The sequence below is a fragment of the Callionymus lyra genome, chromosome 10 (genome assembly GCF_982586985.1).
Source record: "Callionymus lyra chromosome 10, fCalLyr1.hap1.1, whole genome shotgun sequence".
In the NCBI taxonomy this organism is placed as follows: Eukaryota; Metazoa; Chordata; class Actinopteri; order Syngnathiformes; family Callionymidae; genus Callionymus; species Callionymus lyra.
In genome coordinates, this window is record NC_141827.1 from 13,393,817 (window position 1) to 13,414,824 (window position 21,008).

General features: G+C 39.3%; 1 protein-coding gene across 1 annotated transcript; it reads right to left on the reverse strand.

The window, feature by feature from the left end:
• Positions 1-454: 454 nt before the first annotated feature.
• Positions 455-20,425, reverse strand: slc4a8 (solute carrier family 4 member 8). Its single transcript, XM_087800404.1, has 24 exons — positions 20,155-20,425; positions 11,022-11,103; positions 9,445-9,597; positions 8,905-9,040; positions 8,522-8,682; positions 8,278-8,448; positions 8,102-8,181; positions 7,561-7,718; positions 7,397-7,484; positions 7,171-7,317; positions 6,978-7,078; positions 6,377-6,551; positions 6,180-6,313; positions 5,851-6,096; positions 5,186-5,291; positions 4,853-5,014; positions 4,676-4,789; positions 4,450-4,611; positions 4,129-4,380; positions 3,982-4,050; positions 3,053-3,226; positions 2,678-2,976; positions 2,477-2,582; positions 455-1,091 (listed from the first exon to the last, which is right to left on the reverse strand). The coding sequence occupies exons 1-24, from the start codon at positions 20,191-20,193 to the stop codon at positions 1,086-1,088; spliced, it is 3,321 nt and encodes a 1,106-aa protein (XP_087656530.1). The 5' UTR covers positions 20,194-20,425; the 3' UTR covers positions 455-1,085.
• Between the last annotated feature and the right edge of the window lie 583 nt (positions 20,426-21,008).

The following is a 21,008-nucleotide window of genomic DNA, read 5'->3' on the forward strand; positions in this document are numbered from 1 at the left end:
GTTATTACTATTACGTTCACATTTGTTACAATCATATAAATCTGAAATATATTGGACAGAAGACTAGTAAAAACAATGATATTCTACAAAACAATATTTAACAGAGTATTGCTTAAAATCAACTGTTACATTCAGTCAATATTTTCCTGATTTGTGTAATTACACACAGATTCTAAAACATTTCTTTAAGTTAAGGTACATTTTTGTGCACAGAAAAAAACATGCATTTAATTCCCTCTGTGAGCAGAAGCAGAATAAATATTGTGTTTCGCAGTTGAAGCTGTGCTTTCCTGTCAAATTGTCTAAATTGTTCACAATTATTGTTTTGTACATTCTTGGAACATTTTCTAGAACAGGGATGATGCACATGAGCAACTGAGGATTGAAACAATTTGATTTTTTTTGCTAAACTTCAGAGAAAACACCGGGCGGAGGGAAGAAATGAATCATTCCATCAAATTATCACTTTAATGCAAGTCTACGAAAAACATGCCACGTGCCATTCCAATGTACCTCCGTTATTATACGGTAGTATATCAGTAAGATACAGATATACTTGGTACATTTAGAAGGACCTGGATAAGCCAGTCACAAACAGAATAGTTTATTTATTTAGGTGATCATTAGTGGACATTAATAATAATACTGACAGGTTTTCTTCCCTAAACCCTCAATTATAATTTGATATCTTTTAAATGAACACGACTTTATTTATATTCAGGATCATTAATGGTCGTCTGAGGTGGAAGATCCTGAACCACTACTGTAAATGAGAACCTGAACGGAGAGAAAACCAGAGAACAGAGTGATCCTCCACGTTATTAGTCCCACGTTTTCTTGTGTTGCCGTGTTTGGCGAAAAAAACGACAAAATAAGATGAGCCGACAGTACGCACACAGAGGTCTGAGCTAGTTTTACAAGTCTAGTAACCTGGTTTGGTTTATTTCTGCAGTAACACAAGAGTGTGTGCTCGGTGTGTCTGCCATCAAAAGATTCAGCTCCAGATAAATCAACAGCAACAGGTCGTCCTGAGGTCAAGTCAGACACAGATGATGATCCTTCACTCATCTATGAAGACGATCCCTTCAGTCCTGTAGGTAAAGACAAACAAACTTGTTTAACTTTGAAATGAAAGAGCAACACAATATTGTGGCTCTGAAGAGTCTATATCTAAACCAAGTCTGTATATAAACCAAACATAAGTAAGTAAGTAAGTAAGTAATATTTATTTATATAGCGCTTTTCGAGACCAGGGTCACAAAGCGCTTAGACAATCAAAACAATACTCAAAAAAGTACATACTTTAAAGATCAAGATAATACTGAGAACAACACAGGAGTTAACACTATGTTCTAGGGCTGTGTATTGTCACGAATACATATCATGATACGTGTGTGACGATACCATACATCCCGATGTATTGTGATACTGTAGGAACAACAATATATTGTTTCTTTTTCTGGATTTTTACAGCAAAGATCTGAGCAAATACTTTCTCTAATCAAATGTAAACGTGCTTGTAGGAAAGGGCTTCTCAAAATATCAACAGAATGTTAACTTATATTCACAATAAACAATGGAAGTGAATTCTGTTTTGAAGCCAAAATGAGCTTTAAAAGCTGAAGTTTAATATATATTTAACCTTAATAAATATTAAATTACATTTTACTTTAATTCAAAGTTATTTATTATATTATTTGTTGTTATTTGTTAAGATAATAATTGATCTGTGAACTCAGTGCTGTCAGTCTTTATTTTAACCAGTATTAAACTTTCTATTGTATGAGGCAGATTCCACTGATGAAGTCAACATTCACACTAACAATAACGTTTGTTATCGTTGACTTTCATGTCTTCAATCATGACTTTACAGAACAGCAAAAGTTAACTTTGTTTTGTTTTCGTCTTTGTTGTTTCTTCGATCTGCTTATATTCTGTGTCGTGGTAGATAGATAGATAATGTTTCTCTAGATGCTTAATAAAGTTATTGGTGTTGAATCCTGTGGAGGGATTTCTTAACGGTGTTGTTGAATATCGACACAGTATCGGGAGTAGAAATATCGCAATGTATTGTTGTATCAACATTTTCCTACTCTGTTTCTGGATCAATTTGAATAAGAGCTCTACATTTTTGTTTAAGTGAATTATTTAGCTAATGTGTATCACCGATATTAAATTATTCAAGGAATTGTAAACTTGTATCACAATAGTTAATTGTATCTCAATGATTAAGGGAAGTATAATATAGCAAGGGGAATTTTAAATGTATATCATGTTGGAAATAATTGTGTATTAAAGTTACAAATAGTATAAAATAATTGTAAATTTGAATCATGCCAATAGTTCAGTGAATTGTAAATGTGTTTAGGTTAATTGTTCATTTGTAAAACTTGTAATTGTGTTTTTTGTGATAAACGCTTTGGAGCCACATGTGTGGGTGAGTGAGGAGAGGTCAGGAGAGGAGGGGGGGGCTTGCCTGCTTAGCAGCCACGGATCGACAGTCCTTCTGATTGGAGTCGAGGGATATCCACACAGTGGATTTAGACATTTCTTTAGAAATATTAATATCAGAGGGGTCAGACCTGAGGAGCAAGGACAGGGAAAGCAAGGTGGAATAAGTCGCGGCAGACGAGGGCTGTTAAGAGTCAGAGCATCAAATGAAAACACGTTGACTGACCTGGGATCGTGTGCTTTTGCAGAGTTCTCAGGTGCCGAGCTCTGACTCGTCTTGGGCTCCTCTGTTGAGTTTTCTTCTCTCATTTCCATCACAACCTCGGGCTCCTGCTCGACAAACACTCGATTACGCTTTTGAACAATTGTGTCTGCAGAGGCATGAACACGAACTACCTTCAGACTGTTGGAGGTTTCGTCGAGCTTTTTCTTCTTCCATTCGGGCATCAGATCATCCAGATAACTCAGCTCACGGTCTGAATAACATATATCCAGAAGTTTTCGGATGAACACGAGAGCCAGCACCTGCGGGGTCAGAAGGATATGTATGACAAGGTGTAGAAACAAAGCAGTGTGGCTAACTCAGGGTGGGTCAGCTCACCATCATGGGGAAGACGATGGCAGCGGGCGACGTCTTGATGACCCACAACAGAATCAAACACGTCAGCTGAGTCAATGTGAAGAGGTGGACCTTCCGTAAAGGGACGTGGCGGAGATAGATGAAATCCGGCTGGTGCTTCGGTGGGATTCCAAACAACTTCACCCGGTCGAAAAACTGAGAAGGGTTTCAGAGCAGATGATGTCAGAGAAATAGAAAACTATGAGCTGTTTGTGAAGCAAACAATAAGGTTAATAAAAATGAAATTGTTCCTTTTGTTAATTTGCAGTGAGCAAATACACAATTTCCAGTTGATGGCACTGATCACTGAAGCTTCATCAGCCAAATTGCCCACTATATATACTGTATATCATGTGAGATGTGCAAACGAGCTAAAAGAGAAAGGAGGAAGAAAAGAAACTTAATATGAAACGGGAAAACTCAACAAACTAAAAAATTTGCAAGGATGTTACAATATTAATTCAGACAACTTTTCAAAATAAAAAAGGCAAAACTCTGTTATTATTGTGTTATTTGTAATGTAAGAAAGATGAACACAAAATGTAAATGTAGTTAAAAAAAAAAAACAAGCTCAAGAAGAACTAATAATCATTTTTTTAAGCCAAGTTAAGGAACAAGCAACCTGTGTAATGCAACTTATGTCCATCAGTCCTACTGGCAGGTTCTCCAAGTTAGCTCATCACTGTCAACAGTATATCAAATGAAAGAGTATACAGTATAGATAAAGTGTGTTAATGAGCAGCTTTGATCTGGCTTTTGTGTCAGTGCATTTCTGCTTTATTATAGTAAAAAAACAAATATAACAATAATAACAATATTAACATAATATACAGGTATATACTGTATATATATATATATATATATTTATATGTATGTATATCATTGTTAAGATGAAAATTAGTTCACATTACCTGAATACCCTTCAACGAAGAAACCCCCATGTAGAGGAAGACGCCGTACAACACCGGCATAGGAATGTACTGGGAACAAAAAAGACCTAAGTGATGAATCCATAATGATAATTTGATCATTTGTGGGGGCATGCCTGCCAGTCTAACCTTAAGCACCCCGGTCAGAAACACAGAGCACCCCATGAGAAAGAAGATCACCAGGCCGGTGACTCTCTGCTCTCTGATGCCGTTAAAGCGAGGCAGCTCTCCGGGAGCCGAGCTCTCGGTCTCAAGCTTCAAGCTGTTGATGTGGGAGATGGACAAGACGGTGGCGGCGACAAACCAGGGAAGCCCCATGACGGAGCACACCGCCAGCATCACTCCAACTAACAGCAGGTCCAGGTGGTAGCCGCAGCCCTTCTGCGAAACACATGCCATCCCTTGTCACCATGGAGTCTCAGTGAGGATTAGTTGACGGATCCGACTAACCAGGAGTTTGTGCTCTTTCCTGTTTATGATGACGGCCGTTATTTGTTGGTCCATGAAGATGAGGATGGTGCAGAGCAGCGCAGGGATGGTTGCTGCCAGGGACGTCCACCATGGATTCGGACCAATCGGACTGATAAACCAACCCCGGTCATCTCGGGTGGGCTGGTGGGCATAAAAGGCATGAAGTTCTCTATCGACATTAAGGTTAACACATTTTGAACTCTACCTTGAATTTGTTGGGGACCATTAATTTCTGAGAAGGAACTCCAATCAAGTAGTCCAAAATAACCATAAACACAATCACAAAAAAAACGGCGAAGTCCCCGATCACGGCGCGCACCTGGACACAGCACAGTTAAATCAGTTAAATATTCCCCCATTTTCTTTAACTAATATTTCTTACTTTGGTCGGAAAGTAACGACTACTCTTGAAGTTTTTAAGAACTCCGGACAGTATGAAGGTGGTGAAGAATAAAATGATGGACCAGAAGAGGACGTCGGGAGTATAGGGGCCGTGTTGTCCACATGCCGTCCCAACAAATTGTCCATGATGACTGACACACTCCTGTAGGGATGGAACAACGTCTCAAAAGCAGATTCGTTCAATCATTTCAAGAGAAATTCATATTATTATTCATCATATTATTGAGCGGCAAATATGATTAACGCTTAAGACACCACTGGCGAGGAAGGGGTCATGTTATACTGTCCACTCAACCTCACAGTGTATAGCTACCGTGACAGTGAGGTTGGCCCACGTGACATTCTCTTGTCTGATGTTTCTCTGGTTCCACATTTCCAAAGTCTTATCGCTGGGCTTGTCAGGCGCAGTACATCTACAACTGCAGACAGGAGAAAAAAAAAAGTCAGACTGATCAACTACCTTTCGTTGACCACCTTCCTACCTAAATATAGTACAAAATAAATTTCACAAAATCTACTGACTCCTTCAAGAAACATCGTAAGACCTTTTTATTTGTGCTCTTTCTTAACTATATTGTTGCTCCTGTGTTTGTCTCTATGAGGTCTTGGCCTGTTAAAACACGTATTTTAAATGTGTATTTTTAAAGCGCTTTGTGACCCTGGTCTTTGAAAAGCGCTTTACAAATATAAATACCTTACTTACGTATAGTGGCCAAACTACCAAATAAGTGCTTAAATGAAAAGTTAAACGAAATAAATATGATAATAATAAACAAATAACTATTTAATGAATAATCTTCATTTATTCATCTTCTATTACAGGACTTAATTGGTGTATAACTTGCCATAACAAACTTTTTGACACTCAAATTCTGTCATCTTGTATTTTCTCACAAATAGGAGTTGATCATATACTAAGGAACATTGATAAACTTAAGAGATAAAAGTGATGACGGGAAGAAGAGTTGTTTCGCTCACTAAGTCAGAGTGAGTTTGTCCAGGTCACTTTTTGCATTGAAGGGATAGACATGTCCCATGTGAACCAACTTCTCCAAGGCTTCGTAAATAAAGATGATGCAGATCAGGGCGGCGAAGGCCTCCTCCGTGAAGCGGGTGATGTAGCACACGAGGGAGCTCGCATCGGTGGCCACCAACACGACACACAGCAGAGCCGTCCAGAGGCCGATACAACTCCTCAGTGACAGATAGGAAAGACCGTAATCCCTGAGCGGAACAGAAAGAGAGCGAGTGAAGTCAGCAAACCGGATAATCAACAGTCAGCGATAACCAGAAAGAGGCCAAGAGACCTGCAGAATTTAAAGAGGATCTTCTCAAAGACCAAGACAGGACCGGTGCTGCCCAGGAGGGTGAGAGGTTGTCCAGCAAACAGAGAATAAACCACTCCAGTCATGGAAGCACCCAATAATGACTCAATGGCACTCTATAATAGAAAAAAATACATTTCAATTTAACTTTTCAACTCTGCTTGAGACAATGTTCTTACGATGCGTCCTTCTGTGGCTTCACCCAGCAATCCTCCGAAGGTGACGACTGGAGACATGCAGGCACAGTAAAGAAAGAGGATGGAGGCCACACACTGGAGGTTGAGACCGTCTATGAAGTCACTCAAATAGAACGGAGCTTTCCTTTTAATGTCCAGTATCAAACCACCAAACAACCTGAAAATATACCAGCAAGTAATTTGATTAGATCTTGTTTTCATGGCGGAAAAAAACCCTTGACGCCCCAAGATGTCTCCTGTCATATACATATACAGTATATACAGCAACACAGATGATAGATTCATATAAACAAGATCAAGAATGAAGTTCAGTAAAAAGAACAAAATCCAAGTAAAAAGAATACATAGAAAGGAAACAATTAACACAGAATATAATCATCTTTTCACTCCACTCCTGCCCCAAAACTCAGAATTGTACAATCTAATAGCACGAGGAATTAATGAGTCCCTGAGTCTATTAGTGTAGCATCATGGGAAGAGCATTAGTGCTCCATCTGCTTCTCTGCTCACTGATGACAGTGTTCAGAGGATGCCTGTCATCCTCCATGATGGACAGTAGCTTCTGTATAGTAGTTAACAATACCTCCCAGTCCTCTGCAGCTCAGGGCCATGTTGCTCAGCATGTGGTGTTTCATCTTCCAAGCAAACGGTGACATTAGGGGCTCCGGGAATCTTTCTCTTATCCTGCAGCCAAAATGTAAATATATATTGAAATAAAATCTACCTGAATGTGTTAGTATCATTATACCTTACATTCAATACTCCATCATGTTTACCTGAGAAGGGACCACTTTCGGCGGCTCAATTCGAATGGAGGGGTCCCACTCTCCTGGCGGCAGGACCGTCACCTGGTCCAGAAATTCATCAATCCCCGCCAACAGATCAGTTCTGTCCTTAGCCTTGTATGCTACATCATGGAAAATCTGCACGGGACATAAGAAGTATATATCAGTTTCTACATTTGACCAGATACCGAACAAGTTTCAAAAGGGGATAACTTGCCTCATCGGTCATGATAGTTGCCATAGAGCGGCCAATTTGATGGTACTGCTGGGCTTTTCCAATCGGGCCGAGCAGAATAAAGAGGAACCTTGTACAAATAATTGACACGTTAAAAAACACGACTCTTAGATGTACACAACTCCACTTGGTAACACAGCAAAGACCTGGTGGGTATGGGGACCTCAGTGAGTCCACTAAGCAGCACGGCTGGAGAAAGTCTGATGAAGGCAACAATGGGCCTCTTGAGGAATTCTAGTTCTCCAACCAGTACATTGGAGGCTTCAGCTCCATCTGGAAGTTTCTTCATGAAGTGCATATCCACCTGGAATGACCAAAATGATTCTCTGATCATTCCAAAGGGTTATCAGGGTTATACTGTAGATACACTCTGACTTCTTCACGACTTCAGGTAAAAGCAAAATGGTTTTCCTAGCTATGGCGAATGTTTTAGGTTTTTTGGCTAATTCTACTTATTAAATTAAAAAAACGAATGTGCATATGTATGAGTCCACTTAAGACTTTATGTGTTATTAAAACCTTCATAAGTACCATAGAACAAATCTGATTATGATTATGTTATTAAACTCCTCATTACAAATGTTCACCTCTTCGTTTGTTTTTTAATCTTCTCTTATATCAGTCTGCAATAAAACTCATCTGACTTCTAGGAACCGGGTTCCTTTAAATGACTGTATCCTGCTTCACCTTTGCAGATTCTGATGGAACAACATCTGGACTGGTCTTGGGTAGATCTGTAGAGCTATGCTGTGGGGAAGTAGCTGGACCTATGGAATGTTGAAAAGAAACTCAAATAGTTTTAACTTTCAGAATACTTCCCTGCTGATGTACGATAATAATAATGTAACGTGACAAATGTCTACCTGTCACTTGATCCTCGGACGGTTTTCGGTTTTCAGCGATGGAGCGTACATTTGGCAACAGGTTCTTCTTCTTATTCTGGTGATGGTGTTTCTTCAGTAAGGCCTCTCGCACCCTCCATCGCACACTCTCGTCCAGCTCATGAGATGCTTCTTGATGGTCCAGCACCATGTCTGCAAATGACCCACAATCCTTTTAAGGTAATGTTTTCAAAGGTATAGAAAAAAAAATGCTCATCTAGCTCACCTGCAATCTCCTCGATGCTGGTAGCATGCATGTCCAGCAACACTGTGCCATTAATGATGCAACTACGCAGCTCAAACAGACTGTGGAGGGACAGAGTGGCCACATAGGGTTTACTCCACCGCTCTCCTCCATCCTCCACGTCTTCCTCGAACTTCAGCCACCTGAGGATCACGTCAGACACAGAATGACTGATAGATAATGGCCACTCCTAAATACAACTACCATAGGTTTGTGATGTCTTCTGCTTCATTATTTAAACTGAGCAACAAAAAATGACTTCATTATTTAAAATCTCTCGTGTCACTTTGACTGAAGAGCTTGCTTAGCGGCTGCCAGTAGCTTTATTCGCCACTTTATCAGGAGCTCCCGGAGGAAACACTGACCTGGCTGTTTCTTTCCACTCGGAATCCTTTCCATCTTTCAGACAGATCTCATCCAGCTCGGTGAACAACTGATGAGCCACGTGTTCCGCATCGTCCTCTGTGCCCAAAATGAACTGGACTCGCTGGGATGGGGTGTCTCAAAGAGAAACGTATGTTAAAACGCCAGTAGACTTTCATGTAAATGTCATTTAAACACATCATTAAAGAAGATGCAACAGTAGAGTGGGCCACCAACACTGGTCAATTTTGGCCTGGAGGGTTGTGTGACTTTGTGATCGATTGATCTTTCATATCTTTACCTCCATTGAAACCAGTGGTTGCTATATCAGAGAGCATGTTTGTGTATATGCATTGTTTTGTATTTTCCTTAATAAATCTAAATTCATTTAATTGTTTTATTTTATTCCATTCATATTATTTTATGTTTATATACCGTAACGCCTCAACAAATTCCAGTGTTGTGTTTACAACGCTGACGATAAAGTTTTCTGATTCTGATATATGACACATAGCTGAAACAATAACTTCAAAAATCAGTACCTTGGACAGAAAATATCGTATCACTGTCCTCGCTCTGTTGAGTTGTAACACTTCCTGGCCTCCTATCTCTCTTGCGATGCCGAGAGCTATGGGCTTTGTGGTGGCGATGGCTCTGTCGAGGCATTCGAACTCCAACAAACAGAGTCCTATGACCTAGTGATAGAGAAATGGAGAAAAATGACTGACGTGGGCAGATCAATGCTAAGTACCAATCTCATTATGAACACCATAAGATAGATATTTGGATAAACTGATGAATGTTGAGGTTAAGGCTGTAGTTTATAAGTAGAGCTAAAGTTTGCTGCTGCAAAAAACAGCTTTTACTCTGCAACACTAATGCTGCTCACACTGTACTGGTCATTGGTTTGGGTGACAAACCAACTTCCGTTTCTCTCTCATTCCGACGTCACTGGACCATTGGATGTTTTTCAGAAGATCTAACACTTTACTCTGCAGATGTCACCATGGTGACCGCAGACATCACCACAGTTTTTAGACTGTGTACATTTATTTTAAGGAATACGTTCAGTTTTGTATGAACACATTCGTTTTAGTAACACTTCATTTCAATCTAAATTCTAATTAAGTCACATGTTTTTAATAAATAACTACTGCTTTTAAACACTATAAATAATTATGTAGTAATTGAGATGGTAACAGATTAAACATCCTTTAACATAGATATCTTATCATTAATATTATTTTCTTAAATTTAGGAGTTCGTTTTGCTGAAAACATTTTTCATTAAAATCGATCGATAGATAGATAAACTTTATAAAAATAAGAAGAATAATAAAATATTAAATAATAAAAAAAAGAACAAAGTGCAAGGAATGACACAATCTAAGTATAAAGATGTTAGATCAAAGGAAATAACACAAGAAACACAAAAAAAAGAAAAGGAAAATAAATAAATAAAATAAAGCTTTTTCAACATTATTATATACTCACCTGTTCAATGGACCTCAATAACCAAACATAATACTTAATATAATCTCCACTAAGGTGTTTAATAAGATTATCATTATTTAATGATCATTCTGATTAAGTTTTGCCTTATGTTTCATGCTGTGCTGTTATCTTCTGGCCTCAGGGACAGACTTTGCTCCAGTCTGACTGGACTAGAATGACAATAAATATACTTTGAATACTTGATGGATAACAACTACACTTTCAAGCCGCACTAAAGACAGTGACAGACTTTGATAAATAGTAAGGTAGTTAAGACCTTTCAATTTTATAGATAAAAGGTGTTATATCAAAGACACAAGCTAACAAAAGGCAAGAAATCCAATGGAACACAGCTGTTACGCCTTATATGTGAACATTAGTGTTTTATATTGAGGTAAATATATAAATAACTGACAGAAATATCAGTCAAAACACCAACGCAGCGTAAGGAGCAGCTATCATTCAGCTGTCAGAGAGGCCAACAAAAGTTATGAGAATACTAAAGAAGGGGCTAAACTAGCTTCTGTGTCGACTGATGTCGCTTTTTCATTATAAGATTTTCAAATTAAATTAAATTTCTTGAGAAATCTATCATCGTATCAGCCGAACCTACGCTGCTGACTCACCTTCAAGTTCTTCCTTTTCATAATGGATGTTGAGAACTGAGCTGGTCCCCCCCTTGTCAACCACCACCTCCTCATCTGGAATCTGATAAACGCATAGGATGTAATTGAAGTTAGTGTCATCTCATGGCCAGTTTTTCTCTATAGAGGGTCCCTTACAGTCACGGAGAAATAAACATTTGAATCTTCAAGCATCTTCTTAATTGAATTAATAAGTGCTGCGAATTATAGGGACACATGAGAGGATTTATCATAATATCAAAAACATTAAAAAACGATTTACCTTATAGTCTAAAGACATCGCCCAAATTGCAACTGATATTTAGGCTAAACAGATCGTCAGGTTTAACAGAATCAAGCTGCTGCTGCAACAGGTCAATAACCTCATGCTAACTAGCACACACAGCAAATTACAAACATGTCAAGACTATGTTGCATGATGTTCTTCATTTTAAGCGGCAATAGCATGACCACAGCTTTTCACGTGTCAAACTATCCATCCATCCAAAAATGCACCCCAAAAATTCAAGGTGAAACCTTGTGTATTTTTATGCCAGCAAAACTTGCCCCTCAAAATGCAAATTTTCCAGTGGGCGGCAGAATTCTGTCTTGTGAACGGTCATTGCCTTTTTGACATTAAATGGGCTGGCCTAACATCTTTCTGAAGAAGTGATTGGTTAGACAAGAACAACAAACTAAAGCGATTACACTAAACTAAAGCATGCACAAAGAGTGGAAGATAGAGAAAGACGCTTCGGTGCGACGTCTAAGATTACGTCACAAATATCTCGGCCCCCCATACGAAATTTCGTGCCTCCGCCTCTGATTCCCCTTCTTTGTCTGTGCCCTGGTGATCGTCTATGCCTTCCACCACTGACCAATATTTCAGCTTCTGCTCTCTGATACAGGTTTGCCTGTTTCTGACTGATCAGCTGGTTATATTGTTCCAGCTGCCCTGCACCTCCTGAGGTTCATCTCTATGTGGTCTTGTCCCTCTGCTACCAGACCCCTGCCTACCTTGAAGCTAACTAACTGCTTTGAACCTAAGCCGCTTTCTATTTTATGAACTGTCTGCCATGACTTTTAATACATGGCAGATGTTTGACAATTCTACAATTAAACGAATAAAATCCCTTGTTTGGAGGTATTAGGTTTATTTATCTTGAAGCTCTGCAGATCTTTATTCCCTCTGTGGCCAGTGTTTCACTTCAATCTGTAATTTCATCAGTGATCCAGCAGCAGTTGTTGTGCACTGTGTTGTAAGAACCGCAATTCATCTTCCTGAAGTATTGCAGGGACATATATTCTTGGAGAAATGGAAGCATTACTGCGTTAGACATTGGTGACACATTAAGAAGGCTTCCATCTCCAGATAAAGGATTCACAAATCACAAGTTTATGTACAAAAATATGAGGGACTTCCTACATTTAATCCTGGAACCTATTAAATGATACTGTGACAGAATGAGGAACATCACAGCAAAGAGACCACTCTGGAAAAAGCAATGACTGCTAATGGCCTTTGATCAAGGCTGTTTACAACAAATCTCTAAATCTTGAGTCTCGTTTTACTCAAGGTTTCTGCCTATCCAAGGAACTTTTTTAGCTACACTGTGATTCACTCATTGTTTAACGGCCCTGACCTGTTTTTATTTTCTTACACATAGTCTTATTTAAACTGTAAAGTGTCTTTAGATAACTTTGTTATGCTTTGAAATAACATTACATTGAATTGGAATTAAATTGAAAGGCAGTTATATGCAGGCTAAATGTTATGTATGCAAGATGCTAACATGCTAACAAAAAGTCTAAATCAAGCAATCGCTGTGAATTGAAACATTTTTACAAGGGTTTTACAGATTTTTCGGATTTTAAAATACATTTCAAATGTCTATATGCTTTATAACTGCATTAACATTTTTTTACAGAAATATTGATATATGTACAGTATATATGGGCCATAGTCAGGTTTTTGTTACCACCAACCAAGTGTTGATGAGTGTAATACATGGACAGTCTATCAGTCATGTGTAGCTTGTTTCAGCAAAAACCTCAATGGTTAAACTGTGCATGCTTGAAACAAAAACCTGCACCACTCAGGCCCTTTGAGGACTGGATTGGTCACCCCTGCTCTAGGGTAATGGTTGTTGTGGCAAACACAACGTGCCTTCCGTGAGCCTCACAAGTTATTCCACTAATTAAAGCATCATAAAACACTTAAGGGTTGCTTGCATCTGCCAAAAGTTTTTCCACAGGGAGGCCTGTTCTCTTCATACCTGCTCACATTACCTCGTAACCAGGGATGCCTTGGTTATGCAGTTTGTCTAAGGCTCCATTAGTAAATGTGCTTTTTCAAGCAATAAATGTCCATGGAAACCAGTTACAACCATTGGTTTTGATAACTGAGTGATTTAGTAAGTAAGTAAGTAAGTAAGTAAGTAAATAAGTAAGTAAGTAAGTAAGTAAGTAAGTAAAGGTTATATATAAAGTCACAGGGTCACAAAGCGATTTAACAATCAAAAACAATACACAGTTAAAATATATACTTTAAAAGACCAAGATACATGAGACAAACACAGGAGTCATAGAATATTCAGAGAAAAGCCTGAACAAATAAAAACGTCTTAAGATGTTTCTTGAAGGAGTCTGTAGATCATCAAACACAGAAGGAGAGGAAGATCGTTCCAAAGCTTAGGAGCAACAGTCTGGAAGGATTTCTCTCCTCTGGTCCTGAAGTGTGTTCAGGAACCATCAGTAGATTCTGATCCACAGACCTCAGAGCCCGAGCTGGGGTGTAAGGCTGGATCAGATCACTGATGTAAGGAGGAGTCTGACCATGAATAGATCTGAAAGTAAGAACCAGAATTTTAAAGTTGATCTGAAAGAAACTGGCAGCCAGTGAAGAGTTTAAAGGATCTGGGAAATGTGAGTTCTTCTACTAGAGCGGGTCAGAATTCTTGCTGCAGAGTTTTGTACTAACTGCAGGTCAGACAGCTCCTTCTTGTTTAGACACAAAAATAAACTATACAATAGTGTAACCGAGAATCAATGAGTAAAAAAAAATGTAAGATAATCCAAATCTTTCTGTTGCAAATAGTTTTTTATATTATTATATAAAAATATTTTATATATTTCATTGAAAACCAGCTTTAGGACGTGTTGATGTTTAAAAAATGAAAACTTCACTAAATAAATGCCTCCTGAATAGAGGTTTGGTTTAATCCAAATTTTAATCAATTTTAATTGGTGAGGCCGCAGGGGAGGCAAATCTAGCAAACCAAAGACCCTCTCCACCCTGGCAGCACCGAGAATTTCTGTTCATAAGAAATGTGAAAAGAATCAGTGATAATAGGCACATCTGTCAGAGTCCAACACGGTCATTCAGGGAATCATTGAAAAACACTTTTCAATTAGTATATATTAGGTATTTCAAATAAAGTTTTGATTTCTAAAAACAGCAGGCAAGACAGTTCCTTCTTGTTTAGACACGAAAAGAAGGAAAATAACACATATGCCTATTTTCCAAATCAGTTATTCTCACATTACATCGAAGTGCATTTTTGTTGAAGTGCATGACAGAGAAAAACACGAGGTGGTAATTGCTCTTGAACAAATAGAGCAGCAGTGATCTGCATCGGTCTTCTGTCCGAGCGGGACAATCAATGTTCCAGGCCAACATGTTCCCTCAACAAAACCATTAGTGTTGCTGTTAAAACGGAACACTCGTTAGAACTCTCAGTTGATGACTTTTAAAACTTAATTAGTCACTTATACTGTCACTTGTCACTGTGAGACAAGAATTGTGAATCTGAGAGTCGTGACACATGTGCTGCCTCAAACCACCGTCACAAGGATATACTGAGTGTGTGATGACGCATTCTTGATCAACATTCTCTTACAGTAACTTTTTAGTTGTAGTTAATTGTAAGATTCAATGAAAACATGTTGACACTAATGGAACACAGAACCTTTCAAACTTATTAAACCCCCTGTTTCATAATTTAGAAACCCTGCTAGCTAGAGTAGCATCATTTCTCTGTCCGTAGAATAATACAATTTTGATTATCATGTTATTAGATTTTAATATAAATGAATACTAAAATGTCACATATGACGCAGAGTGTCGGACTAATCTGCTCAATTTTGGCCCCTTGTGGATTTACCAATACTTAAAAAGCTTACATACGATAATGGTAAGTGATACAGCAAAAAAGGTGGTTGTTCTAGGAGGACGCTAGCTCAGTTGCTCTAATGCTTTAATGCCTTATTTTCCTAAATTTCTTGTTGATTTGAATGCATGGTACAACTAAGTAGGTTCCTATGTTTGGACAAATGTGATGTATGAATAGAAATGGCTAATACAATTAAACTAATATCTAGGCATATTCCATTTTTTTCTTGACAATTATAAAAAATATTTGGTTATTTTTGGTTTTAGGAGGTCAAAATTGCAGAGATAAATTATTTTTGTTCCACTTTTCTTTTTTTAATTTTATTTATTAAACGCATACTTCTACAAAGCAACTATTTGGTCATGTTACTGTGATCTGTGAGGACTCTACAGGTATTTAGAGTAGCTTGGTAGAAAGGCTCTGCACCTGTGATATTTTAGCATAAACAGTAGTAGATGTATCAATCATACATAGCCCCTTAAAGTGGCAAGAAGAAAACGCAGTTCTATGCTGATAGTTTATGCCCTGTCCCGCCACTGAAAAAGAGGACACCCTTAGGTTCAGGGGCCTAACCTTCCGAATGAGGGGAAGAAGCAAGTACAGCAGTCGGAAGGCAAAAGCAGGATGGGCAGTCAAGATATGTGGCCCAAGATATCAACACTCAGCTGTGGTTTGCAAATTGGGATGGAAGAAACAACAAATATAGCTTTAGTTGAAAGTTCAGAAAAAGGAGAATCTCCAACACTGTAATGAAAGAACAGTTCCAGTCCAAAATAGGTCTTGCTTCCGCTGCTGAACCACCTTTGAAGCCTCCTCATGAGAAGCAGACCTAATTGTACTACAATATGGGCGAGTGACATGACCTCAGGAGGGACATATTGTCATATAAGTCTGGACTATTGTAACAGATTGTTTTCATGTCTTAACAAGAAGGAGCTGTCTCGTCTGCAGTTGATTCAGAACTCTGCAGCGAGAATTCTGACCCGCTCAAGTAGAAGAAGTCACAATTCTCCGGTCCTTAAAACTCTTCACTGGCTGCCAGTTTCTTTCAGGATCAACTTTAAAATTCTGGTTCTTACTCTCAGATCTATTTATGGTCAGACTCCTCCTTACATCACTGATCTGATCCAGCCTTACACCCCAGCTCGGGCTCTGAGGTCTGTGGATCAGAATCTACTTATGGTTCCACGCACACGGCTCAGGACCAGAGGAGAGAAATCTTTTCAGGCTGTTGCTCCTAAGCTTTGGAACGATCTTCCTCTCTCTTTGCGCTTGATGGAGTCTACTGACTCCTTTAAGAAACATCTTAAGACATTTCTATTTGTTCAGGCTTTTCCTTGAATTTCTGGAACTCCTGTGTTGTTCTCAGTTTTATCTTGATCTTTAAAGTATGTACTTTTTTGAGTATTGTTTTGATTGTTTAAGCGCTTTGTGACCCTGGTCTGGAAAAGCGCTATATAAGTAAATATTACTTACTTACTTACTTACTTACTTACTTACATAACAGTGCTCCCTGACGTCTCTGACCATTAAGCTTTCAGCTACATTCTGTGTTCTAACAATCACTTCTTCTGTAGACCTAGTGAGGATTTAACCAGATGGCTGAATGTGAAAGCTCCCAATCACCCCTAGTGGCTCCTGGGCATCAGAGAATAACCAACAGCGTACTCAGACACTATGTTCTCCCAGGCATAACTGGGTACTTCCGATTTCTTCTGAAAACCAAAATGAAAATCAATTGAATTACAGTATGCATTTGAACCAATTTGCAAAGCTGATTACCCGATTGGTTTTCCTCTTAACCATTTCCTACAGTACAGCACACGTTCTCTCTGTAAAAGAAAGGAGCTTCACTGTTCATTTGATCAGTGTTTATAAAAGAAGCTGCCTCTGAATAAATCACAGCAATTACACATTTAGTTGGAAAAAGAGGTGGATAAACTTCAGGTGACAACATATATATTTTGCTTAAGTTATTCATACATTCTAAACAAACTTTAGTCCCCAAGATGATAGTGCCTGCACTCTATAATGACTCCAGCCACCAGGAGAGTGAGAGAGACAGCTGAGACAGACATTTGATTTTTGAATGAATTTATGTGAACACCATTGCTGTCAGAGAACAGGGACTCATTTCCACACCACTGACAACTCTGTCTTTGGTCTCAGAGCTACATCTGCAGGATTTTTCTTCTGACTGTCTGTAAAAACTGACTCCGCTGTCAGCTGAGCGAGGGGAAACTTTTTGAAGTGCCAAAGCAACGGAAGGATCGGGATCCTCATCCAAGCTTTCTGTCTGCTCTTCGAAGAGAGCATGTCATTCCCATTGTAGTTAGTAACCAGGATTTAGCAAGGATGACGCCACGCTTGCTTGAGAGCCTTGCACACCTTCTCCGGCGACTTGAAGATGCTTCAGACGCGCCAAACGTGCATCAATGTTGCGGCTAAAGCCCAGGCAGATAAAGCAAGAGGTCTTTGGATGTCAGAGACACCTGACAGAACAAGGACCTCCAGGCTTCTCACACAATGTAGAAAGAGGAGAGAGAACAAGCACAACAAACAAATATAAATATGTTTCTTGAAGGGTTCAGGCAATACCACAACTCACACACAGCTTGAAAGACAAAAGAGGTGTGTGTGTGTGTGATTTGTTGTGTCTATGCTGCTAAATTGTGTTGCTGTAATTTTATTTTATTTTTGAAAGGTTAAATTGTACCTTGTTTTTATGAAAGATTCAGTATATGTGCAGAGTAATGCTGAAATGTGTCATCCTCCTTTACGCCACATATTTAAGTAAGTAATTTTTATTTGTATAGCGCTTTTCCAGACCAGGGTCACAAAGCGCTTAAACAATCAAAACAATATTCAATAAAGTATATACTTTAAAGGTCAAGATAAAACTGATAATATAACAGGAGTTCCAGAAAATCAAGGAATAGCCTGAACAAATAAAAACGTCTTAAGATGTTTCTTGAAGGAGTCAGTAGATCATCAAACACAGAGGGAGAGGAAGATCGTTCCAAAGCTTAGGAGCAACAGCCTGGAAGGATTTCTCTCCTCTGGTCCTGAACCGTGTTCAGGAACCATCAGTAGATTCTGATCCACAGACCTCAGAGCCCGAGCTGGGGTGTAAGGCTGGATCAGATCACTGATGTAAGGAGGAGTCTGACCATGAATAGATCTGAAAGTAAGAACCAGAATTTTAAAGTTGATCCTGAAAGAAACTGGAAGCCAGTGAAGAGTTTTAAGGATCGGAGAAATGTGAGTTCTTCTACTGGAGCAGGTCAGAATTTTAAGGTGAACTTCTTCCCAAAGTTCACTGCTACCGTGCAGATACCCCTAGGTCTGAGGCCTGTAACACAGACTCAACTTGAACAGGTCTGCTGCAGTGACAAGGGTAGTAGAGTGTAGAAAAGACCAGGAAAGAAGAGAGAACCATGTAGAGCAGGGCAGCAGAATCAGAAGACGATCATGGCATGTTTTTAGTTAACATACAGGATACTGTTCAGGTCAATGTTTTCTATGAAATACCCGGAAGAAAGCAGCCAAGAAAGTACCTTTCAAGAGTGCAGACTGATGTGTGTGAAGAACAGTAGGAGATCTGTGCCATGAGCAACTAGGATATTGTCCAAAAGGACAGGGACAGCAGTTGTTTTGAAGAGGAAGAGAAAAGAAGCCAACAGGCGCAGATAGTGTTGATTTCTTAATCACCCGCATGAATGTTTTAGCTCTGCATGCAGAAAAGTGAGCAACTAAAAAGAAGTCGCTACAAACAAGGAGCAACCTGAAAGCTCTTATCTAAACTTTCAGACCTCTACAGACATGACGGACGTGGGGGTTGCAGGTCACTCAAGCAACTGTACTCAGCGGTGCTTGTTTACACCAGGAGTTCTGCTCATGACAGCGTTCTTCATCTCAATGCAATTGATAGTTGATAGTTTATGAAAACAAAAACTTAGTTAGATGTTTATTACTGCTTTAGAATCACGTCTAGACTTATTTTGCATTCTGCACTCTTGCACTGACGTGCGCACTTACATATAAATCATGTTAACTGCCTCGTTTGCGACGCACACGCACACTGCATCTTCATGCACGTTCTACCGCATGCATGGCGGCGACACTCACCCTAGGCAATATTTTTATGCTTCAAATGCAAAACCCAAGAACATAAGAACATTACTTTACATAAGTAGTCGTTGTTGACAACATATAAAGCATCAATGTTCCCCATAGTGTGTAGAAACTGTCATATCAACCGGCAGATCACAGGGATGTGGTTATATTTTCAAAGGACAATATTAAATCAGCAGCTGTCACAAACCTTCTCCATCATCAGTTTTATGAACTACATAAGACCGTATAAATACCCTCAATGGGCCACATGAATTCACATTAACCATGTGGCTCCTTAGTCTCCAGTTGTATTTTAATCTGAAACAGGATATTTTTTCAGCGATGCTACATCAGCTGTTTCTCTTCTCCTGCAGAGGATGGAGAGAACACATACATGGCACCACACAGCAGTGCCTCATGGTCACAGTCTCCTCAGCCTAGGGATCTCGTTTGAAACCTCAACTCCTGCCGGGTGTGTGTGAGAAGCTCTGAGAAGGATGGCGTCAAGGTCATCTAAGGGCGAAGAGTGAAAAACAACAACAGTGTCTCGTTCTGATGGTACTAGTTGCTCACATCATGATGACGCCTCGGATCGTACCTGTAACATAACAACACACTATCTCTCCGCACACCTGGAGGACACCAGCAGCCTGACAGAACTTGGCACACAGGTGATCTACTGGATCTCACGGACCACAATAATGTGATTATAATAATGATAATAATAATAATGGATGACCACAGGAAGTGGCTTTACTTAACCTGACGACACCGTTCATGTGTAAAGTGATGGAAACCTGGAGTCGTGGATTTTTTCGAGAGGGATAAAAGGGGGGAAGTGAGACTACCTGGTAGCTAACGATGCTCTCCGGGTCGTTGACGGGCATCTTCAGGCTCTTTGGCGGAAAAAAAAGAAAGAAAAAAAAGGCTCTGGTCCAGCCTTCTGTCGCTGTCCGCCTCAACAGAGAGGTGTCGGGTGTGTTTCTGAGGACATGTTCACGGCACTTTTGCGGGATTTATGGTTGCGGTTGTGTGTGTGTGTGTGTGTGTGTGTGTGTGTGTGTGTGTGTGTGTGTGTGTGTGTGTGTGTGTGTGTGTGTGTGTGTGTGTGTGGTGATGGAGCTCCAGCTCCCGCCCTCCTGTGTCCCGACCGTCGAAGAAAGATGCAGAGAAGCGCCGTCGCTCCTCAGCCAATCAGCGCGCAGAGCAGCCGACACGAGGAGGATGACGACTTCAGAGATGACACTTGTGACGTGGAATTATTATTTATTATGTTTGTTGTGATGCTCCTGGTTATTGCGAAGAAAATACTTCATAGTCATAATAATCACATGTCGAGTGCATTTTTTTTTTATCATGCATAATAACTATTAAATGTAAAAACACTGAAATAATACGCATTATATTCAAATTATGACAATGTTTATCATCGAATATTCAAACTTTCTTTTATCCATAAGTTTAGACTTAATTTCTTCAACCTCTTCGAACCACTAGTCAATATATATATACAGTAGTATTCACATTGATGAGTTTGCTTTACTGCACGGTTCAGTCAATTTCTTCATTCATCAATTATTATCACTAACAAATAAATCTTCTTTGAATTAAATGGTCAATTATCAGGATATTAACCGATCATTTCCGAGGCAGATTTTGAAAATGGGCGGGTGTGGAGTGATGCGTGATTTTGTAAATTAAT